Genomic DNA, 24,726 nt, shown 5'->3' on the forward strand with positions numbered 1-24,726 from the left:
CCAAATGGTTTGAGACTGGAGCGTCCGAGAATATTCCAGAAAATGTGTTCGTTTGGACCATATTTTAAAAAATAAATGAATAATGAACAAACACACACATATACATATTATATATATATATATATATATATATATATATACATACACACATTATATACATACACACACACACACACACACATACATACACACATACATACATACATACACACATTATATACATACACACACACATACATACACACATTATATACATACACACACACATATATATATATATATATATATATATATATACACACATACACACATTATATACATACACACACACACATACATACATACACACATACATACACACACACACACACACACACACACACACACATATATATATATATATATATATATACACCCCAACTATTAAGTTAAAAAGTCATGTAAAAATATGTATCTGGAAGAATTTTTATTTATTTGTATATCATTTTATCATCATCATCATCATCATCATCATCAAGGAGTTGACATATTCCTAAAAGCTGTGCCATCACTGCACATGTACAACACACACACTTAAAATCCCTATCTAGCAGCCTAGATTCAGTATTACACATTACTGTAGCAAACTTGGCATCAAACCATGTCATATATTGTTAAAAAGAAGAAAAAAACAAAGATGATTGTACTTCACGAGTTCATTAAATCACTATTTCTGTTATTTTACATTGAAAAAAAAGAAAAGTCTGTACTAGAGCTACATTTTTATTTTTAAACATATTCAACTTCAGATGAAATGCAATATACACATCCTATGAAAAAAAAACCCCAAAACATTCTTCAGCTATGTTTAGACAGCCAGCCAGATAGCCCCCCCTCCTCCACACACACACACACACACGCACACACACTCATTACACATCATCTGCTCCTGTCTGAGACAGAATCATATCTGTTGAAGCTAACTTTCAGAAATGTTCTAATTAATAAGTTCTCCTCAGGCTGAATTCAGGTTCTGTGCTCCTAAACTGTGTCTAGATCAGGCTTATTTTAGGCATAAGAGATAATTCTGTAGCAATACTTTATTCATACAAGCTATAAAAATGATTCACATATTTTAGTTACTCACTTCTTCTGTGCTAACAAGGTAAGGAGTCATTGAATGCCGTTGCAAAGAGATAATAATCATCATCATCATCATCATCATCATCATAATTCAGAGATAAAGATACAACAATCTGAGATCTCAAAGAAAAAAATTGTTTTCCCAAGATAACAACAATCGAACAGATCAAATAAAATATTATTTTCCAAGATAACGAACTAATGAGAGGAAATCTCGAAAGAGCCAAATATTTTCCACAGATAACACCACAATGATCTGAGATTTTCAAAAATCGAAATGTTTTTCTTAAGAAAAACACGGCCAAAAAAACCCCCCCCAAAAAACCCCCAAAAAGACACAACTCATTGCTTTCCAGAGGTAAAACCACAACAATCTGAGATCCCGAATGAACAACGTATTTTCCCCAAGATAACGACAAAACAATCTCAGATCTGAAAAGAACCCAATGTTGTTTTTTTGTTCTGAGATCTTTAAAGAACAAAATGCTGGTTTTCCCGATATAACGACAACAATTTGAGCTCTTAATGTTTTTAGAGATAATAACAATCTGAGGTCTCAAAAAGAACACAAAACGTAGTTTTAGTTTCCAAAACAGCAAGACAACAATCAGATATCTCAGAAGAACCAAACATTTTCCTCAAGACAGCATCACAACAATCTGAGATCTTGAAATAACAAAATGTTTTTCCCCGAGACAACTAAAAAAAACAAAACAAAAAACAATGAGATCATTTGAGTCCAAAACAGTAAATAAAAATATGTGAATCCATGGCGTTTAAGTATTCTGTACTCTATACATTAGTGCTTATACAGTCACGGATTAGTACAATGAACCGGATTCATTTCAGCCCTACATACGAACAAATAATGAAAAATACAAATCACAAGTCTTTTTTTTTTTTCTTTTAGCATAGATGTGAGAGTGTGAGACGCGGAACAGAGAAGGGACAGATAGAAAAGACGTCACATCGAGTCATATCAGAACTGAGAAGCATTTTATGACACGTAAATTTTCAGTCCTTTTTTTGTCTCTTTCAAAAAAAAAAAAAAAACAAAACAAAAAAAACACAACATTACAAAAAGGAAAGAAGACTCATTTTAAAGCTTTAGCTCTTTCAACATCGGCTCCCGGCTGGCCGAGCAAATTCAAAAGGTGCACAAAGATGATTGTATCATCCAAACATCTCCAAACATTCAACCACAAACACACACACACACCAAAACGAATGAAGGTGAAAGTTCACAGCCAAATGGATTAAGAGTTTCATGTACAGTACCTATAGTACAGTGTTTTGGAGTCGAAGTGTGATTTTATGCTGATCTGAGATCGTGGACAACATCTGGCAACCCGAGAGCCAAGAAAACAGCAGCACAGGAACCGAGTTCCACATCAACACAAAACACACACTAATAATCTTCATTATTTAAACATTATGATCTGCCTTATGGTTTAACCTGCAAAGTACACATAGGAGTTTTCTAGAAAAATCCACAGCAAAGACGCACCGGAAACTGAAATTCAGGATGGATTAGGGAGAAAAACAGAAACTTTTGGGGGAGGGTAAAAAAAGCCATGAAATGCAGCATAAACTGAATAGAAGGGGGATCTTGTCAAATCTGGCAACACACATTACACAACAAGTTGCTATTTACATGGTGGTTTGCATTCAATTTTCACGCTTGTGTATTTAAAGGTGCAGTTTAAAAAAAATTTCAGCGCCCTCTGCTGCATGTAAGGCGAATTGCAATTATAACACCCACACTGACGTGCTTTTTCCATCCTCGAATCGATTCCACCCCTGGTGGTGAAAACATAAAGTAAATGTCTTGTGGGCTTTAAACATTTAAACAAAAGTGGCCGAGCAGTTCTTTTTGGGATGGAGGCGGAGCCAATTTCAGGGCCGGAAAACTTTAAAAACAGAAGCCTGGAATGAATAAACATTAGTCATTTGCACTGCATGATAATATTTATAATAATATCACAGTTTTCCTACGATATCTATGAAATTATACATCGAATACAAATCTAGGAAGTATTTTATACAAATTACGAACCGAAACAGAACAACATTTTCAGCATGTTTTTAACTTTCACCCAAGATTTCGGTGCATCCCTACAAACTTAGTGTTTCCTATTTCTACACGTGTATCCCTATTCCGACGCGTTAATACTCGGTGTTTAATGAGGTGCTTTAGAGAGGCGATTAAGGAAAACCTTAATCTGTGCATCGCGCTGTTCCTATAAAACAGAGAGAGAAAAAACAGAGAAAAAAACAGAGAGCGAAAGAAAGCAGACCTAAGTGAGGAGTGCAATATATAGATCAGACAGACATGTCAGCCATGGCACATTCGCTTCTCACATTTTCAATTCGTCTCTAATTAAAGAGCGCTGCGATTCAGCAGGATATTCACAGCCTCAAGCTGTGACACGAGCCCATCAACTTTAGCCAGGGCACACGCCTTCACGAGGAGAGGCTCGGTCAGACACGGACGACTTCCTCCTCCTCGTGTGTATTGCACAAATGGAAAGAAAACTGGTTAAACATGTGACCACTTTTCATCAACCACATTTAAATGTAACGATTCGGCCAATACATGATCAGAAATGAGGCCTGTGTTCGTCCTTAAGCCAGTCTGGTCAGCTTCTACATATGCTCTAACCAACACTCAATCATTTCTTCACACACACACATACACATTCACACCCCTCCCACCCTCTTAATCCCTTCTCGTGACCCCCCGGCTGACTCGACTGGCATGTTCCCCATGCTGGCGTGTCTCGGTGGCAGTGATCGCGGCTCAGTTGGTCTCGTAGGAGGAGAGCAGCGCAGCGTCCACCGGCTCCATGCAGGAGGGGCAGGTGAAGGAGCGCATGAGCCATGCGTCGATACAGGCCACGTGGTAGATGTGCATACACGGCAGGAACCGGATCGGGTCTCCGTACTCAAAGTCCAGCATACAGATCACACACCTGGGAGAAGAAAACACACACACACACACTTTCGTTACACTTGCCCGATAGAAGGATAATGTATTATGAATCACTGTATTTTCTGCACTGTTAGTTGAAGTACTAAAGTAGAAGATTGTAATTTTCAGGTCTCTCTGTGCTGCCTGTAAGGTGAACAGCAATAGAAAACAAAACACGAATCCACCTCCTCTGGAAAAACTACAGTCGCCTTTTTTTTTTTTTTTTTTTTAAGAAAATGGAGCAGATCTGAGCAGCTCAGATCTGACAAAGGGGTGGAGCTAACTTTTGAGCCTCTCTGAGATGCATCAAAAATAACTCACAATTACAAGATAAACAGTTGAGATTGAGATACTAGGAAATGTGAGATAAAAACGTGCTATTACGAGATAAATCAGTGTAATATTTTTCTCATACACAAACGTGAGTGTGGTGGCTGTGGTTGTGCTGAAGGTGGTAATGGTGGCTGTTGGTGTGTTGGTGGTGGCTGTTGGTGGTGTTTGTTGGTGTAGTGGTGCTGGCTGTTGTTGGTGTGGTGGTGTCTGTTGGTGGTGTGGTGGCTGTTGTTGGTGTAGTGGTGGTGGCTGTTGGTGGTGTGGTGTGGTGGCTGTTGGTGGTGTAGTGGCTGTTGGTGGTGTAGTGGTGGTGGCTGTTGGTGGTGTGGTGTGGTGGCTGTTGGTGGTGTAGTGGCTGTTGGTGTGTTGGTGGTGGCTGTTGTTGGTGTTGGTGGTGTCTGTTGGTGGTGTAGTGGTGGTGGCTGTTGGTGTGGTGGTGGTGGCTGTTCGTGGTGTTTGTTGGTGTAGTGGTGGTGGCTGTTGTTGGTGTGGTGGTGGCTGTTGGTGTGGTAGTGGTGGCTGTTGGTGTCTGTTGTTGGTGTGGTAGTGGTGTCTGTTGGTGTCGGCTGTTGGTGTGGTAGTGGTGGCTGTTGGTGTCTGTTGTTGATGTGATGGTAGTAGCTGTTGGTGGTGTTTGTTGGTGTGGTGTTGGCGGCTGTTGGTGTGGTGGTGGTGGCTGCTGGTTGCGGTGGCTGTGGTTGTGTTGAAGGTGGTGGTTGTTGTGGTGGTTATTGTGATTGTGGTGGTGGTTGTGGTGCTCATGGTTGTGGTGGTGGTAGTGTTTGATGGTGTGGTAGTGGTGTTTGATGCTGTGGTAGTGGTGGCTGTTGGTTGCAGTGGCAGTGGTTGTGTTTAGGTGGTGGTTGTTGTGGTGGTTATTGTGATTGTGGTGGTGGTTGCGGTGCTCGTGGTTGTGTTGCTGGTTAGGGTGTTGGTCGCTAGGGCGTTGTTCGCAGTGGTTATGGTTGTTACTGTGGTGGTACAGACTCTTTGATCTTCTTGTCGGAGGGTTCGGAGCCCGGGTTGAAGATGCCACGTGGGAGGTGCTGGATGAGGCCAATGCGCTGAGCGATCCGTATCTGCTCCTCCTCCGTAAGCTGGGTGGCCAGGCGGGCCTGACTGGGTGTGGGGTGGTACACAGGCACCTGCACACGCTCCTGCATGTCACACACACACACACACACACACACGCACGCAGGGATTACATTACTGTACAGTTAAAATACTAAATTTAAGTCTAACTATTTAGACAGGAATGTTTCATAACTGTTAAATGTACAGCATGTGCAAAAGTGAACCTAACACAGAAAAAAAAAACAAAAAAAACAACATTTTTTACAATAAATCCATAAAGTCAGAAAGAGTTCTGTGAAGATGCCTGGATCTGGAAGAACAGGAGGAAAACTGTTCTCCAGTTACATGACCAGCAAACTGACTGGTATTTGAACAACACTCTTTGGTTTCCCAAACAGCTGATCTCGTTGCCTGGTAATGGAGGCTACAGAAACATTCGCCTGCCAGGATTAAAGGTCTCTCACGGAGTCTAAGCCTCTGCAAATGCCAAGCAGAGCCGGGTGGAACCTTACTTTCTAATTATACGGAGCAGGGCACGCGAGTTGTGTACTCGTTATTCACGGCATATACGTACCTTAAAGAAACGATTTCAAGACAAATCAGACTGTGAACTAGATTTATAATCCGGGTAATCTGTATAACTCCGCCTTCAGACTTGAGGCCACGCCTCCTCCCAGAGTCTGAGGGGGGATTCTGCTTCAAGCCAGAGTTACAACAGTTTTCAGATCTGTAATGTCCTTCTGTTTATACATATAGATAACAGAAAAGAAGAAACTCTAACCCTCTCTTTTCAGAGAGAGAAAAGAAACAAAAAATACCTGTTGTGTTTAAGCGTGTGTGTGTGTGTGTAAGGAGTGCTTGGCTGAGAAGTGTGAGTTTTTGTGTGTGTCAGGAGTGTGTATGTGGTGTGGAAGTACAGTACATTAATACATGAAAGAAAGGCAGAGGCTCACTCTGGTGGAAAGGTGTGTGAGAAGTGTGTGAGAGGTGTGTGAAGAATGTGTGTGCACCTGATAGGGAGGTGGAGGCTCTCCGGGGAGACTCGCTCCCTCAGACTCGTTGAGCAGGGACAGGTCATCAGCACTCTGAGAGGAGAGACAGTTCCCCATCGAGCCGAGCAGGAGAGGACAAAACCAGCCACAGATAAACTCCTGATAAGACACAGATTCACCGCCGTCTGTCTGTCTCTCTACCCAGTTATTCAGGAGACACACAGCAGCAGCTAGCTGGAGATGAACGTTAGATATTTCCCGAAAGGAAAATAAAAATCCAGTTCCGGTGTAAACTGAATATCCAGATATCTCTACAGCTCTCTCTCTCTCTCTCTCTCTCTCACACACACACACACACACTCTCTCTCTCTCTCACTCTCTCTCTCTCTTTCACAGTGTGTGTGTGTGGAAATCTAATCTGGGGAATATTTTTAGGTGAGATCTCTTGTCGACTCCATCTCTCCTTTCGTGTGTTTACAAACTGAGAGAGCGGAAGTGGAAACGCGGGGTGCATTATGGGAAATGGAGTTTGACGTCAGGCCACCGCTGGCCCGCCCTTTAAACACAAAGGCTGTCTAAATAGTACATAAATATTAAATAAGAACAAATAAATACATAAATATATGTAATGAAATATTTGAAATAATAAACCTGAGTATACATAATGTATTTTATTTGACGAATGCCTTTATTTAATACTTTATGAATTCATGTATACCTAAATACACATATTATGTTTATTTATTTTTTTCGTACTTCCTGAAGTAGACAGATAGATAGATAGATGATATACAGACAGACACGTTCTGTTAGACTGCAAAAGGTATGAGGAGGAAAGAACTGAGCTAGAGGAACAGATTGGAAAACAAAACATGACACTAGAGAACTTGCTTGGGAAAACATCTGGGAAAATGCACGGTCTCCTAATAAACTATCTAAAAAATACTGGGATAAGTGAGAGACTTTCGTAATCTAATGTCTAGTATATAGTTATTTATCTCTTTATTTTATTTTATTTATCTATTATTGTTATTATTATTATTATTATTATTTTATGTTTTAATTTTTTTTATTTATATATTTTTTCTGCAATTCTACTGCCTACACTCCAGTCCAATAGGTGGCGGTAATGCACCTTTAAACATGCCATTAAAACAAAAAGAAGCCGAAGAGGTCACATGACGAAGCAATCTAGTCATAGCGTACAGCAGTTCTGCTTGGTTTTCCACGCCTACTTTCTTTTGAGTTAATCCAAGTTAAAGTGTTAGGCAGAGAAAGGACCGCTGTTTAGGAGAAAAATCACCTTTTGGGGCCAAGACACAGCAACGGGTCATTTATATCCACATCAACCGGTGAGTTACAGCATGACGCGTGAAACAGGAAATGCAGTTCATTCATTTATTCGTGTGATCATCTGTAAATGACAGAATAATGTCTTCGAGAGACAGAGAGGGACAGACACACCAACACCACCACCACCACCACCACCACCAAGAAGAACAACAACAAATATATGGATGGTCAGTTTATTATAGTACAGCTATAAAACTACAGAAAAAAAACCCTGAAGACATGACTTTTTTTTTTTTTTTTTTTTTTTTTTTTTTTTGCGCAGCAAAAGAATTCATATATCATTACATTGTGGCACGATACTGACATTGGAGTCGATTTTACTCTATTAGACATTTGAGTGATATCGATTACCTAAGGATCATCACTATTTTCATCACCTGGGCCAGACTTCAGAGAGAGAGAGAGAGACACACACACCCAGAGAGAGAGAGACAGAGAGACAGAGAGAGAGAGAGAGGGAGACAGACAGACAGACAGACAGACAGACTACTTTGCTGTTTTCCTCATCATTTTCTTTTGTGCTTTTGATCTGTTGATCTATATAATTTCATTTAAAGATAAACACTTAACTGTACACAATTAAAATCAAAATACTTGACTGAAGGTTTATCAATACATTAATTGTTTATATATATATATGTATGTATGTATGTATGTATGTATGTATGTATGTATGTATGTATGTATGTATGTATGTATGTATGTATGTATGTATGTATGTATGTATGTATGTATGTGTGTGTGTGTGTGTATATACATGTACATACACACAGAAGATTTTGGTCAGTTCCTGTTTTCCCCAGAGTTGTTTTGTTTAAAGGTTGTTTTTTTTTGTGGTCAGAAATGGCACTTGACCTTCCTGACCAACACCCTAGTGCTAGAATACTGCGAAGCGTAAAACGCAGCCAATACGGAAACCAGTACTAAAAAATTCATAGTGTAATAAAATAATGGATCTCTCTAATAATAATAATAATAATAATAATAATAATAATAATAATAATAATAATGATGAAGCACTTTGATCCTTTTCACCAAAAACATACTTTCTAGTTCGGTGCCCATACCTAACCACGGAGTCCTCTTTCCTAACGTCACAGAGGCACGAGAACAGGAAGAGCTTAAAAGCTCCAGTGTTGTTCGAGAAACACTTGGGTGAGCAAACGAATAGCAAGTATTTCCTCTTTAACTGCACCGAAACACTAGTGCGAAACGTGAATGATCAAATAAAAATAGTCAGGCATCGTCACACTTCATAGGTTTTATGTTATATTTTTTAACAGCAACAGATTTTTTTTTTTTTCAGCACCAGGACGACACACGCCGACGAGAAGTTTGTAGACGTCATGGGGAGCATGGTAAGGTCTTGCAGTGTCTCTTTGGTTTGTTTTAATATAAATTCTCCCTAGATTTTATTTTTCTCAAAATCTCTTTCTTCTCCAACAAAGGTGGAGTCTCCTCCATCACTGCCCCCTTCATCCTCTTCCTCCGATTACTGTCCTCCTCCTCCTCCTCGTCCTGCTCCAGCAGCAATGCCCTTCACACCTGGGAACTGTTCTGAAGACCCGCCCGCCAGCCAACAGCAGTACGTATGACTCCACCGGGCAGGTCCGAGTGGTTTAATGTGGAGTTTCTTTATGAGGTGGTCTCCTCTGTGCTGATATTCTACACCACGAGTACATTTCATGACTCGTCAGTCAGAATGAAAAACACTCGAGCGTATGACGTGATCATACAGCGGTTACCGAGGGCTGAGACGTGCTTCCTCCACGACACGTGAAACCAGCTGACCACACGCATATCAAAGTTCGTTCCTGAGGCCTACGGAATGACATTTAAAATCCTGAACTGAATTTATCCGTCGAACTGCTTCCTGCACGAGAGATTCGAGTGGGAAAGGAATCGATGTGGGGTTTCGTGAGAGGAATTGAAACGGTAGAGCGTGTTTTCTTTCCGTGTGAATTTGTGCGTGAATTTTTGGCTTCCATTTCCGAGTTTCAGTCTGAAGACGTATCGCGACACCATTTGAATACGATTAAAGTTGGGGTGTTTTTGAATGATAGGAACTTGGAATTTTTGATGAACTATCTGATAGTTTTAGGGGAACACTTTATCCACAGACGTAAATATTTTAAAGATTATGTGTTGTATATCGAAGGCTCCCTCAGGAGGGACTTTCTGTGGTGAAGTGCAGTTCCGGTTTGAGTCGCTGCGTCATGGTGATCTGTTTTGGGGAGGGGGATTTGGGGATTTCCAGTCACATGGCTGTGGCATCGTTGGGATTCAAACTCATAATCTTCGATTTCAAAGCTTACTTGTTTATTGTCTTTATATATATTAATATATACCGCTGAATCAGAATCTCCAATTACAGTGATCTCCCTCTCTCTCGGTGTCTCTCTCTCTCTCTCTCTCTCTCTCGGGGTCTCTCTCTCTCTCTCTCTCTCTCTTGGGGTCTCTCTCTCTCTCTCTCTCTCTCTTGGGGTCTCTCTCTCTCTCTTGGGGTCTCTCTCTCTCTCTCTCTCTCTCTCTCTCTCTCTCTCTCTCTCTCTCTTGGGGTCTCTCTCTCTCTCTCTCTCTCTCTCTCTCTCTTGGGGTCTCTCTCTCTCTCTCTCTTGGGGTCTCTCTCTCTCTCTCTCTCTCTTGGGGTCTCTCTCTCTCTCTCTCTCTCTCTCTCTCTCTCTTGGGGTCTCTCTCTCTCTCTTGGGGTCTCTCTCTCTCTTGGGGTCTCTCTCTCTCTTGGGGTCTCTCTCTCTCTCTTGGGGTCTCTCTCTCTCTCTCTCTCTCTCTCTCTCTTTTTCTGGGTGTCTCTCTCTCTCGCTCTCTCTCAGGCCTGATAATACTGCAGGAGCACCATCAGGTAATCTATATCGCTTAAATCTCTGATAGAGTAAAATCAAGAAGTCATGTCTTCAGTGTTTTCTGTAGTTTTATAGCTGTACTACAATAAACTGACCATCCATACGTGTGTGTGTGTGTGTGTGTGTGTGTGTGTTGCAGATGGGGCTATAGAGAACACGCCGATTCAGGTAACTCCAGATCCTCACTTTTTACAAAACTGTCACAGACAATCACTGACAAGTAGAGATGCATCAGTACTGATACTGGTGTCCGGTACCAGTCTGATAACATTCTCATGTACTATTTACACACACAGACACGAGGACTAGAGAGCTTCACATCTGATTACTGATTATTTGTTGGGATACTGAATAATTGACGAGCTCTCTCGTAGGAAGTTTCCGGAGCCCCCACGCAGGAGACATGCACAGATGGTGAGTCCGCTCAGGGTCCCTCGTTTACGCCACTACGGGGACATTCTCATGGCACACACTCGTATTTTACATACAGCTACATGTTTGTTTGTTTGTTTTGCAGTTCTTTCAATAACTTCTCTGTGAATTTCTTACATAACATTTCTTACATGCTGTATTGTAGTTTTATTAAAAAAATACCAAACCCCGTCTGTCTTGTTTCAGAAGCAGAGAAGGTAATTCTGGAGAATGCCGACAAGGTCAAAACACACACACACACACACAACTTTACCTTTAAATATTAACATTAATATTTTTGTTAAGAACTTGTAATTGAGAAGGATATGCCTTCAAGCTAATTTTACATTTGGTTCTTTTAGTTAAAGGGGTCGTATGATGCTTTTGAATGTTTTCACAAAGGGATTTATTCTATCTAACAGAGAACACCGCTCCAGACCCGCCTAAAACGCCTCGATCCGAGTCCAGATATTACTTCCGCAAACGTCTACGTCACAGTTGGAAATATCAGCATAATCCCGCCTTAATTTTTTATTTTTAATTAATACATTTAAAAAAACAAAACAAAAAAAACTGTCTAAGTCGCTTCAGGACATAAAGTTGTCACAGTGAAGAGCACACATTAAACCGTCACAACGTCGTATCTGAAAAGGATGAGCGAAGGAGTCTCCGGTGTCAGTAACGGTCAGTCACCGCTCACCGCTGTGAGACGTTCTGCTCCAGTCGCGTTCGCAAAGTCGGTTCCGCTCGATCATCCGCATTTTCCGAATCCGACTCGGGCTGGAACTGATCCGGTAAGACCCACGACATCGTTAACTGTGTATATAATCGCTTCAGAAGCCTGGGAAGCTGAAGCTCGTGGTTATGGTAAGGGGCGTTACATTTCTGATACACGCTTGAAGTTTTTGGCCAATCACGACGCAGTGGATCGGCTGGCCAATCGGAGCACTCTGGGTTTTTCGGAAGGATGGGCTTTGGAGAAACCGGAACTCCGTCAGAGCGTTTCAGACAGACTGGGAATAAAGGTACTATATGAAAAATAACGTAAAGCATGTTAACCTATTCTCTTACACCCGATAAACAAAACTGAGCTTCTGTCTTGTTGCGTAAATTAACAAGTCCGTCTTGTTGACGAGCTGAAATGCGGTCACTTTCCCTCCGTGTAAACAAACACACTTTATAGTTTCCTGTCAGTTTCTTCATTCCTTTCTGCATCGCCGACCCATCAGACTTGTCCGGATTATAACTCGAACACGATGAGAATATTGAGGTAATAAAACTAGTCACGGTTACAGCAGGCCCGACGAGCGCTAATCAAATTTCTTACGACGTCTTGATGAAAAGGACAAGTATGGGTTTATTTAGGTTTTTGGCCTGGCGCTCTAAATGTGACATTAAAAGCAGGGAGCACGAGAACTGTTCATTTTGATTGTTTCATGTTCGCAGCTGAATGAGCCAGTGCAGGAGAGCAGAGATGGAGAAGGGGCGGGGCATGAGGAGGCGGAGCAAGGTGATGCGGCCTGCGCGGGAGGTAAAGGAGAGCCTGACGTTACCGCCCAGTGACACTGTAAGGAACTGGAGTGTGTGTGTGTGTGTGTGTGTGTCATACACAATAACACAACTGCTCTGGTTGTGTTTGAATGCTTTTTCATATTACTGTACAGGAAATTGAAAAATAGAGGCCGCTTTTAATAGTGCCAAGATTTTATATATTACTTCTTGACTATATTTCTATAATTTATTTCTTAATTATAAATTGTTCTATTATTAATGCTGTAATAATTGACCCCCCCCCCCCCCCCCCCCAAAAAAAAAGACACAAGCTGCAAATTTCTAGTGTGCCTGCAACTTTCAATCTTCTATCATAATCATCTCTCTCTCTCTCTCTCTCTCTCTCTCCCTAACTCCCTCCCTCCCTTCTCCCCCGGGTGCTGAATTTCCTGCTTAGTTAAGGATGAATGAGACGCCAGGAGCAGCCTCCCTGGCAAGCGCCGCCACTTTACTCCACTACACGAGTACTGTGTGTTCTGTAACCGATGCTGCCTTGAATGCAAATGGACATTAAGGGATGACTGATGAAGGAATAATGTGCGTTTCCTATCCCTCAGTTCGACTGAATGAAAACTAGGTATGTGTGATACGTGTAGGTGCGTGTATGAAGTCTCTGAGGCTCTGAGGGAGACGCTTTATTATTATTATTATTATTATTATTATTATTATTATTATTATTACCCTTTAATAAAAATATCTGCTTGGAGAAAAAACCTCCAGTCTCGGTTTTGTGTCCACTCAGGCTCTAACCGAAAGTGAACCACTAACATACAACCAATCAGGACAAGGATTTGGTGTTCTTGGAGTTTCGGGGCAGTTTTGCCGAAAGATCTGAACAAAATCACTGACACCACTTTTAAGGCTATTACTAAATATAGATACTAGGATGAAACACACACACACACACACACACACACACACACACACACACACACACACACACACGCACGCACACCATTTCTTTTGGTCAGTTAACAGAATAATAAGATTGGGTTAGGCTATCGAAGGGACTTGACTATGATTTAATGCTGTATTGTAGACTAGCATTGGTTATGTTAGCACGCGATGAATGAATAAATGTTAAAATAATGAATTTGTTTGCTTTAGTTTGGGGGCATGTAAAGCTAAAACAAGGAAGTAAACACTAAGCGTAAACACAAGACATAAAGAACATTAAGGATCATTAAAACATTAAGCATTTTCGGGGGAGAAGCACCCAGACTCCGTGAGACGCACATTCACAGACACGTTGCAATGGTTGCGTAAGCAATGACAGCAAAGCAGTGCCGTTGTAATCACACATTAAGAATGCTATTTTATAGTAACCCTGTCAGTCACGTGTTTGTTCGATAGCAAGTTGAATGGCTAGAATGGCAGTAGCCAGTTTAGACGGGTCTCAAGATGACGTGAGCCAAATTCGATGAAGATTGGACAAAATTTCGCAGCGAAAATGGCATTTTTGGCATGTTATTGTAACTTTTGATCAGTAGGTGGTGCTGCTCGCAATTTGTTGCATAGCCTCAGGACGTGGTCCTGAAGACGCCTACCAGGTTTTGTGTCGGCGCTCAGAACTCAGCTGTAAACGTTGTAATATTTACACCTTCAGTGAACGATCAACATTCAGCGACATGCTAGCATTTAATTAGCGCTAATTTACGATTGAATAAACAGTCAGCGCAGGAGCATGTGATTCACGTGTCATCATTCCAGTAAGGAATAACACGGGTGGTGTTCCAAATATAATCCACACTGAGGTCATGTGATACTTCCTGACACCAAGCGGAGGACTATTTCCCAACGATGACGGTTTTTAATGTATCAATCCATGACGCATCGGATGAAAGAAGCATCGCAAGAAGCAACACAAGGTGAATAGAAAATGAAAAAAGGCTTAAACGATAATAAAACCATAGTAGTAGTAGTAGTAGTAGTAATAATAATAATAATAATAATAATAATAATAAAAACCTATGTAAAATAGAATGAGGAAAATAGGTATAATAAAGTGTGGTAAAAATGTTTCTACTGTTTGATTGGACTGTGGAGAGTGGGGTGAATCAGACGCTCTCACGTTTCAAGCAAAAGCCCCAAAACCTCCTGCTGAGTTCTTCTTAATGCCTGGAATAGAAAGCTGGAGTGTAAAGAGCAGAAGGTCATGTAGTGTTTTAGTGCTACGAATACAGACCGCTGGAAATGAAACGCAGGAACTTCTCGTGTTCATGAGATTCAGAGCTAAACAAGCTAAAACAAAACAACAACAACGCATAGAGGCAACATTAATATTCATGTCCTTAATGACATCCATCCATCTTCTATACCGCTCTATCCTTTTCAGGGTCATGGGGAAACCTGGAGCCTATCCCAGGGAGGATCACAAGGCGGGGTACAACCTGGACAGGGTACCAATCCATCACAGGGCACAATCACATACCCATTCATACACTACGGACACTTTAGACACGCCAATCAGACTACCATGCATGTCTTTGGACTGGGGGAGGAAACCGGAGTACCCGGAGGAAACCCCCGCAGCACGGGGAGAACACGCAAACTCCACACACACAGGGCCACGGTGGGAATCGAACCCCCGACCCTGGAGGCGTGAGGCGAACGTGCTAACCGCTATGCACCCTTTCCTTAATGACAATTTATCGGAAATAAAAATGGCGAAGAAATAATAATTCCAATATTATGAAACGATTACTTATTGTTTGGTCAGAAATCTTCAAGGTTGAATGATTGATTTGTTTGTTTGTTTATTTATCTGTTCATTTAGCATTATAATGCTGTGTAGTACAGTGGCGATATTAAAACAGTGTCGATTTTTTTGGTCATTTGAAATAAACAATAAAAAAAGAAATAACAGAAACGAACTAAACTAGAAACACTTGTGCTACACCACATTAACACCCCCCCCCCCCCCCCCCCCATTTTTTTTTTTCTTTAACGGAGTGATTGATGGATAGAGACACGGCTCGGGTTTAAATTCTCAGAACTAATGGCACTTCAGGTTAAAGCCCTACAGCGACCCAGCACGTCCTCTTCAGTAACGTCAGGTCCTAACAGGCACACTAAATTACAGAGCACGTATATATGTGGGCTTGGAGCGTTTTCAGTGTAAGCGATCCACTGAACTGCGTGCTATGAGTAATCGGCCTTCAGAATTCATTACGTTGATAAAGTGTCTCGGACGCGGGTTGGATTTGAACTTCAGTTTCCACGACGAGGCTTTTTTTTTTTTTTTTTCTCCCCGTGGCTGTTGGTTAAAGGCCACGAAACACCAAGACAGCACATCTGTAATTTGTGTGTGTAAAATCGGTGGAGCTGACCCTGGGGCTCTGTTTCAGCTTCTCTGAGCCGACTCGTGTTTGATTTGAACAAAAAAAAAGCTCTAACGCTGGTGTGAGACGTGAGGACGGTAGCGATAGTTCAAGCCCAAAAGCAGAATTAACACAATACTCCGGTCACAAGGATGACAAACACAAAAACCCCAGCCAGTTATACAAGACGCTCAGTGTGTGACGTCTTGCACTGGAGCTGTAAGTGACGATTATAGCCACCGGTTTAGCATCATGCTAACTGCATGTCTCAGCGTTGCTAAACAGTCTCCTGTGCACTTAATTCTGTGCTTATGACTGCGACTTCCTGTTACAGTCCTAAGCACAGAACTTCCTGTACTTCCTCTTCCAGGCCACATCACACCAGTCCGTCACTGATTATTTTACTGTAACAGGTCCTCGGAGCAGCTGCTGATCTCGGCTGAAGGTTAAGGGGGACTGTGACTGTGCAGTGACTGTGCGGAGGGTGGTTTTTTTTGTGTGTCTAAATTAGCATTTTATTTACATTTTTTATTTTTTTTTTACTTGGAAAAAAAGTAGTTCCTTCTTTCCTCTATTTATATTTCTTTTATTGTCTATACCCATTTTTATTCTCTTTACTTGCTCCTTTTTTTTGTGATGGTAACTATGTGCAGCAACTTTCATTGTTTTAAATGTGTTTTGTAAATAAATCACTTACTTATTCCTTCCTTCTTTCCTCCCTTATTTCTTTCCTTCCCTCTTTACTTCTTTCCTTCCTTGTTCCTTCCTCCTTCCTTCTTCGTTCTATCCTTCCTTCCTTCCCACTTCTTTCCTTCCTTGTTCCTTCCTTCTTCGTTCTATCCTTCCTTCCTTCCCCCTTCTTTACTTCCTTGTTCCTTCCTTCTTCCTTACTCCTTCCTTCCTTCTTCGTTCTATCCTTCCTTCCTCCTTCTTTACTTCATTCTTACTTAATTCATTCCTTCCCCCTCCTTCCTTAATTCTGACCTACTCCTTCCTTCCAAATTCCTTCCTTCCTTACTTCTTACTTATTTCCTACTTCCTTCCACGTTCCTTACTTCTTTCTTCCTTACTTAATTCTTTCTTCTTACTCCTTCCTTATTTACTTAATTCCTTCCTTAATTCTTACTCTCTCCTAATTCCATCATTACTTACTTTTTACTCCTTTCCTTACTTTCCTTCATTCTTTTCTTCCTTGCCCCATCATTACTTCTTTCCTTCCTCCGTTCTCCCTTCCCTCCTCATTACTTCCTTCCTTCGTTCCCCCTTCCTTGTTCATTCCTTCCGTAAGTCTTACTTACTCTGTCCTAGTTCCTTCCCTCTTTCTTTTCTTACTTCTCCCTTCCTTCGTCCTTCCTTTGTTTTTCCTTCTTTCCTTCCTTCCTCCTTACTTTTTCCATCTGTCCTTTTTTCCTTCCTTCCTTACTTCTTCCTTCCTTCCTTCCTTCCTTCCCTTTGGAAACACAATTTCCTTTTTTAGAATTAAAAACACACACACGTTTATGCAGTCAAGAACATCATTTATTCAACCAGTTGCTCTTTACAAACTGTTTTTTTTTTATTTTTATTCTTTATAATGGAAAAAGAATCTGTAGTTAACACATGCACATTTTGCCAGCGGGCTCTGAGGGGTCTCTAGCTGAAACAGGAGCTTTTCCTGAAAGCGCAGGACACAGGGATCCACTAGGGGGCGCTAAGACTAGAAACGTCTCAAACACAACTTCTGCAGCTCAGAAAAATTCGGAAGCATAACGAAGCAAAACCAAAAAAACCAAAAAAAAGTAATTAAAAACACAAGGCAGTAAAGAAGTGATTAGTTTCGACTGATGTTATGCCAGAGTGGGGATATTTAGGTAGACACTCCATGTCCTACGATTTAACCTATTTATTTACTTATTTATTTATTTTAAAAAACGTCCACTCTGTAAGCAATCTCTCATCGTCTGTAATATTAATACTGACTTCGGTTAGATTAAACACACCTCCTGAACTCACGTCAATCTCCCATTACGATGGACTGAAAAAAGGACATTCTCCATAGTGTTACTCGTGTGATATTTAAGTGCATTTCACGCTAAGTGCATTCTGCCTCATAAGGTGCTTTCAACAATTCATCAGCCAACAATTTCTTAAAAGTAGCCTGGCTCTTCTAATAAAGAAAGGTGCTTTTTTTTTTATAGTTTTATTTTAAGGTCCACGGTTCCCTTGGAGAGAATCTTCTGGACCGTACCCTGATAGAAAAGCATTAAAAAAAAAATTCGAATATAGTATAAAATCGTAGTAACAAACGAAAACAAATAAATTAGAAAAAAAAAATTTAAATTCCGCCGAGCTGCTTGATATCACCCGGTGTCCTGCGTTTACAGCAAAACCGTTCGACACGCGGAAGCCGATCGGAAACGTTAGCATTGCTCCTCCACCGACTACGACGGCGCGTGCTGGTACTCGCTGCCGCGCGGAACCTGTCGCGTGACCCCACGGAGCCCGGACGGCCACATTTCACTTACACTAGCAGTAGAAACAGAGAAGCGGCAGAACAGGAGAGAGATCGGTATGGCGTAACAAGAACAAGCTTACAGACAAGGATATTCTGCTCAAGAGGAAAAATAAAATATAAAAGCATCGTTTTGGGGGCGGGGGGAAGGGAGGGCGGGAGGCAGGATGTACGACAGGGTAAGACGGACGTCTTGTACAACATCTCCAGTAACGCAAAAGAAGGAGAAAGGGAAAGGGACATTTTGCCTTTACATTTTTTTTCAGCATTGAACAATAAAAAGAACTAAATCACATCCATTTCCTGTATTACTATATTTTATATATATATATATATATATATATATATATATATATATATATATATATATATATATACACATACATATGTATATATATATATATATATATATATATATATATATATATATATATATATATACACACACATATATATATATATATACACACATATACATATGTATATATATATATATATATATATATATATATATATATATATATATATATATATATATATATATATATATATATATATATATACGGCTTCGAAAGATTGAAAAAAAGGTGGACGAGGAAAGATGGGGCGAAAAACTTTTTTGTCCTTGTTTTTTTTTGTGTGTGTTTTTTTTTAAGAATCATGTTTTACAAGATGGACTCTGTGAACAAAAGGCACTTTTGAAGGGAACAACCTTTAAATGCTGGCTTAGTACTACACTACACTAATCACAAGCACTAGGAAGGGGGCATTTACATTTTGGGTGGGGGTGGGGGAGGAGAGAGAGAGAGGCTTTGGGGTAGGGGTAAGGGGGTAGGGGTAAGGGGGTGGGGGAGTTGGGGGGGTTTAGGTTTGGGATGAAGCCCATCTAAGTTTCATTCTTCCGCATTCTCTGGAACGTTCCTTGTCCTCCAGGAACCCGTGTTCACATTGTCTAAAAACTACAAGAACTTCTACAAATACTCAATACAACATCTTTCAAATCATCACAAAGGCGAAAAAACACTTTTGCTGATTAATTACGCAGCTCCTTAATTTACAGTCGATGAGTCGATCCGTGACGAAATCGAAAAAAAAAAAAAAAAAAAACTAAACAAAAACGGGGTTTAAAAAAAAACAAAAAAAAACGAAAGAGCCGGACGGAACCGGCTCTCCGTGTATCGAGACGTACGGTTGATACGCAGAATTAAATACGGTGTTCTTAAAGGTTGAAATAAAATGCCTTTTTTCACAAACTGGAGAAGAACGAAACCCCGACCCCAGCGAGCACACCAAAGAAGAGAAGCGACGCGTTCTCTAAAACGCATCCGAAGAGAAAGCGTATTATTCTTTGTAATAGAGTGAACCCACGCGATCCTCAAGCACAAGGATCGTACTATAGTGTAATACACTGTTTTGTAAAATTGTTCATTCCACCCTTCCTAATAGTTTAAACAGAAAAATATTACAAAAATAACATTTAAAAATAAAAAGATAAAGGTAAATAAACGGGGAAAAGAAACACCCAAAATTTCATAAAGATTGGGATACTGTTCATGGCCCTTGAGATTAGAGTCCAGGACGAGAGGACTTTTAAAAAAAAAATAAAATAAAATAAAAAAAAACCCCAAAATGTTCAAATTCTCGTACAGACTCTCAGGTTTGTACCCTTTGTACCCTCAAACACCTCGCTCTCTTTTCCCCTTTTAAATACTTAACGTTGATATTTTTAATCCGTCTTGCACCGTGTACGAATGACGTTTGGTAATACGGCGATATTATTTCACGGGTTGTGAGGACTGGTTCGTTTTTTGTTTTGGAAGACAACTGACTGGGGTGAAAGGTCAAAAAATAACTAGACTGCCGTATTCCAAAGAAGAGCTACTATACATATTTCCATATATATACACAGCACGTACGAGTATGATCTTTAATGTCTGGATAATATATATTTATAAAGGCGCTGTTTCCAGTCTTCTGGCGCTTGCTAAGCCATGATACATAACATATTGTACATTAATTCTGTAGCTTATACACGACCCTGAATTCAATGGCAGGTTGCATAAAGGAAAGAAAGAAAAAAAAAGAAAGAAAAGGGAGGCACTTTGCTGCGCGGATTGGAATCGTCAGGGAGGGGGCGGGGCTAATGGGAACGAGAATTCTCTGATGTGTGACTGACAGCCGGGCAGTCCAGTTATTTTGTGATGTCAGCGGGATGCAGATGTGCACAGTGTAACGCTGTTAGCGGGTTTGTTCTTTGATTCACATTGAGGAAAAGGAACGGAAATCGTGAAACGCTGGACGAAAGGGCGTTTTCCGAATAACGGTGCAACGGACAGTGTGTGCGTGCGTGATCCGGAGAACGGTGCGTAACGACGGCCTTGACCAAATCCGTCTGTATTGTAGTGCAGAGAAGAAAGAAAACGATAAAGGAAAGCATGCATGGATGACGTGATGTCAGTATTATCAGTCCGTACAGGATTTCGCCATACGGGAGGCTTTTTTTCGTGATTGTTGCGGCAAAAATTGCACGATTGTGCCTCGGATTTAAAAAAAAACGTGCGCTACTATTTACGCATTTTTTGTGCTTTTTTTTTTTTTTTTAGCGCGATCGTACGGAATTGTTTCGCACTGTTTGTTGGTAAACGAGACCTGTTTTGCCCCAAATCTGCTTTAAATTTGAAAAACCGCAAGCTCCGAAGGATATCGCGCCACTCGACTTGGCGTTCACTCCTGCGATCGCGAGACGGCGGATATTCCTCGAGGGACTGTATTACGAAAGCCGCTCCTGACGGGAAGCGAGCGCTGACGATGCCGCAGGGAAGGACGTAGCGTTGATGACGGAGCCAGAAAAAAAGCCAGTGAGAATTCACGAGCGTCACTGTAGAAATCGTACACGATACTGTTACTACTCTGGAAGAAAAAGCAAACCTGAAAGACGCTAAACTCTCATGCGGTTAATTCTGTAAAAGAAAAGAAGAAGAAGAAAAAAAAAACCCAGATGACACAAAATGAAAACCGGTTAATAACAAACTACTGCAAACCAAAACAAAACCCACTTTCAGCAGAGAGAGAGAGAGAGAGAGAGAGAGAGAGAGAGAGAGAGAGAGAGAACAAAGGCTTTTTTCTGAAGATTTCTACTGGTGTTCATGTGGTTGCACTGAAACTGAAGTATCCACAGAGAAACAGTTACTGCTGGAAGTGGTGCAAACTATTTCTTCCTCTTTTTTTTTAAAATCTTTTTTTTTTTTTTACGCACGATGGTTGGTCATTAAAGCTGAATTTGTGCATTTATAAAGGCTTTACAACACCATTTTCGATAATGCGTCTCAGTCTTCGGTTTATTGCTAACAAAAACCATGTTTATTAGTGTAATTAGCTGATGATGTCGAACGTGTCGAGGTTTGTTGTACTGTATGTCGTGGGCTACAACCTCCCCAAGCATGCCTCGTCCCGTTTCGTGTCGACGTGTGTCGTTTTTCCCCCCTGCGCTGCTAACGTGTGGGTGTGTCCCGAACGCTAGCGGAGAGCTGTTCCGTCACGGTCGCCTGAAAAACCTGAAAGGACATACTTTGCGGTAGCGTACAAATAGAAGCGTCGGCAGAAAGGAGGATGTCGTATTTTTGTACTGTTGTATCCCGATCACTCGCTAGCTCTGATGCTAATTAGTGGTCGGGTTTTGTTCTCGTTCCCGTGTCGAGTACCGGGCCGGTTTAGCTCTGACCACGCCTGGAATGGTCTAGCCTGACAGCAAGACGCCGAACTGATGCAACATGAAATCAGTCTGCTTTTCCCTGTTCGTTGTGTTTATTCGCAGAAAATGGATGGCTACACGATTAAAAGAAATGTCAACAGCCATCCGTGGCCTGGGGTTAAGAGAGTAAAATTGGCCGTAGTGTCTCTCTGGGTGAGACAGGTGCTATGCTATGCTATGCTATTTCTCTCTCTGCTGTCAGGCAGAGACGCTAGCCAATTGTACGCATCTTGCGAGCTCACGTACGTAGAAGAGGGAGGATAGCGTTTTCCTCCGAGCGTGTTAAATGTCACGTAGCGTGAGCAGCAGTTTGGTATGGAAGCCTGTTTCCGCCACGGAGGGAAAAAAATGAATTTTATATCTCACAATTGCGACTCCTCTCAGTTTTGGGTTCATATCTTGCACTTCGGACATTTTTTCTCACAGTTTCGTGAGTCAAAATTGTACGATATGAACTCGTGTTTGTGAGAAAACAAAGTCCGAATGGCGAGATGACGAAAGACAGAATGGGAGTTACGTGACACAGCTCTAACTCTAGCTGTATGTAGCGAAATCTACCATTTCCTGTTCATGAACACGAGCGAACAGGCTTTCTGTTCTTTTTCAGAATTGAAATTCTGCTCTACTGCTAAGTGCGATTAGCATTCTAGTGTTCGGGACACACCCATGGTTTAAGAATGTCAGTCATCAGGATGGACCAACCGAAAGCGCAGTGTGCCGGGGAGCCGTTTGTAGTTCTTGTCCAATCAGATGCTTGAGACAGGCTTGAGGATCGGGTGCAGCTTGATATAGAGCATGTGGATGACCCCATCCGGGTTTCACCCTTTGCTTCGTTTTCACTGAACGTAAAATATCTGAAAAAATAAATTGTTTCATTTCAACAACCTGTGATGGACTGAAAGCAGAATGGTTTGGCCCCGCTGTATGATTGGTGGACGATGTAAAAACGAATAAAAACTAAAGGATGAAAAGATTGGTCAATACTCAGGTCATCAGTGCTTCTTATAATGAAACTTCTTCTTCATTCAGAATGGAATCAGATCTGTTTCCCACTCGTCCTTTTTGTGTTGCTGTTTTCCTGGTTTCCAATTTTTTTTTTCTTCCTCTTTCCAGTTTCAGATTTGCAGAATCATGCAGTTTTTGAAGACTCATATGGACGTTGTCCAGATTCCTGGTTCGAGGGCTCATGGTGAAGGTTTCGGGGTGCTTGCAGGTCTGACTCGGTCAGGGACGAGGGGGTTTGTGAGTGATTAGCTAATAGCGGTCCATACCTAGCTTTGTGTTTCACGTTTCAGCTACAGACTTCGGATCTGTGTGTGTCAGTTGGATCTTGTCAAAGAAACCAAGACTGTAAAACAGAGGGAAATGCACTGATATTAAATCGTGCTGGTGAAAATATACAAAATGACTACATCATTATTATTTCATTTCATATACTTCAACAGACTCAAAAGTACTAAGAGCTAGTATCACAAAAATACAGATTAGTGTGTATATATATATATATATATATATATATATATATATATATATATATATATATATATATATATATATATATGTATATATGTGCACAAATGCAAATCACACATCACATTTCTTTTCCATTGTTCCAAAATTCTTTTTAAATGATTCCAAGGAATAAACATGCAGGGTTACAAAACAACTGGCTTTCATGATGTCAGCCAGGCATTCTTGGACAATATGATATAACATTATTATATAACATCTGATTTGATGCCACAGTAAGACTAGAGCAGACCCAGACTCCTTTACAAAGTTGGAAATTAAAGCCACACGCTGTAATGCAGGTTAGAAGTAAAAACCTACACACTGTGAGGTTAGTTGTAATGTTGGAAATTAAAGATACACACTGTGAGGTTAGTTGTATATTTAGACATTTTTAGCTACACTCAATAATGCTAGTTGTAAATTAAGAAATTTTTAGCTACACTCTATAATGCTAGTTGTAAATTTAAAAAAATGTTAGCCACACTATAATGCTAGTTGTAATTTTAAACATTTTTAGCTACACTCTATAATGCTAGTTGTAAATTTAGAAATTTTTAGCTACACTCTATAATGCTAGTTGTAAATTTAGAAATTTTTAGCTACACTCTATAATGCTAGTTGTAAATTTAGAAATTTTTAGCTACACTCTATAATGCTAGTTGTAAATTTAGAAAATTGTAGCTACACTCTATAATGCTAGTTGTAAATTTAGAAAATTGTAGCTACACTCTATAATGCTAGTTGTAAATTTAGAAATTTTTAGCTACACTCTATAATGCTAGTTGTAAATTTAGAAAATTGTAGCTACACTATAATGCTAGTTGTAAATTTAGAAATTTTTAGCTACACTCTATAATGCTAGTTGTAAATTTAGAAAATTGTAGCTACACTCTATAATGCTAGTTGTAAATTTAGACATTTTTAGCTACACTCTATAATGCTAGTTGTAAATGTAGAAAATTGTAGCTACACTCTATAATGCTA

General features: G+C 40.5%; 3 protein-coding genes across 14 annotated transcripts in view; 1 reads left to right on the top strand and 2 right to left on the bottom strand.

Moving 5' to 3' along the window:
- Positions 1-451: 451 nt before the first annotated feature.
- rnf11a (ring finger protein 11a) lies at positions 452-6,992 on the bottom strand. Its single transcript, XM_017458155.3, has 3 exons — positions 6,511-6,992; positions 5,414-5,583; positions 452-4,094 (listed from the first exon to the last, which is right to left on the bottom strand). The coding sequence occupies exons 1-3, from the start codon at positions 6,607-6,609 to the stop codon at positions 3,923-3,925; spliced, it is 441 nt and encodes a 146-aa protein (XP_017313644.1). The 5' UTR covers positions 6,610-6,992; the 3' UTR covers positions 452-3,922.
- Positions 6,993-7,680: 688 nt separating this feature from the next.
- On the top strand, positions 7,681-23,550 carry rad23aa (RAD23 homolog A, nucleotide excision repair protein a). Of its 6 annotated transcripts, none has more exons than XM_053676108.1 (10): positions 7,681-7,844; positions 7,920-8,012; positions 9,152-9,203; positions 9,294-9,430; positions 10,677-10,705; positions 10,846-10,874; positions 11,081-11,120; positions 11,325-11,359; positions 12,564-12,684; positions 23,344-23,550. In XM_053676108.1, the coding sequence occupies exons 2-9, from the start codon at positions 7,924-7,926 to the stop codon at positions 12,678-12,680; spliced, it is 528 nt and encodes a 175-aa protein (XP_053532083.1). In that variant the 5' UTR covers positions 7,681-7,844; positions 7,920-7,923; the 3' UTR covers positions 12,681-12,684; positions 23,344-23,550. The 6 variants fall into 6 exon arrangements, with proteins under 6 accessions (XP_053532083.1, XP_053532085.1, XP_053532087.1 ...); XM_053676107.1 differs by lacking the exon at positions 23,344-23,550 and adding an exon at positions 13,066-13,387 and having other exon boundaries at positions 7,689-7,844; XM_053676109.1 differs by lacking the exon at positions 23,344-23,550 and adding an exon at positions 13,066-13,387 and having other exon boundaries at positions 7,690-7,844; positions 11,325-11,335.
- LOC108258878 (nuclear factor 1 X-type) overlaps positions 23,388-24,726 on the bottom strand; it is a 112,050-nt gene continuing 110,711 nt past the window's right edge. For all 7 annotated transcript variants that reach the window (XM_053676102.1, XM_053676098.1, XM_017457846.3 and 4 more), the window contains one exon: positions 23,388-23,578. In XM_053676102.1, coding sequence (XP_053532077.1) covers positions 23,564-23,578 — 15 coding nt within the window. In that variant the 3' untranslated portion in view covers positions 23,388-23,563. The remainder of the gene's footprint in view (positions 23,579-24,726) is intronic.

The sequence above is a fragment of the Ictalurus punctatus genome, chromosome 26, assembly GCF_001660625.3.
Source record: "Ictalurus punctatus breed USDA103 chromosome 26, Coco_2.0, whole genome shotgun sequence".
Classification (NCBI taxonomy): Eukaryota; Metazoa; Chordata; class Actinopteri; order Siluriformes; family Ictaluridae; genus Ictalurus; species Ictalurus punctatus.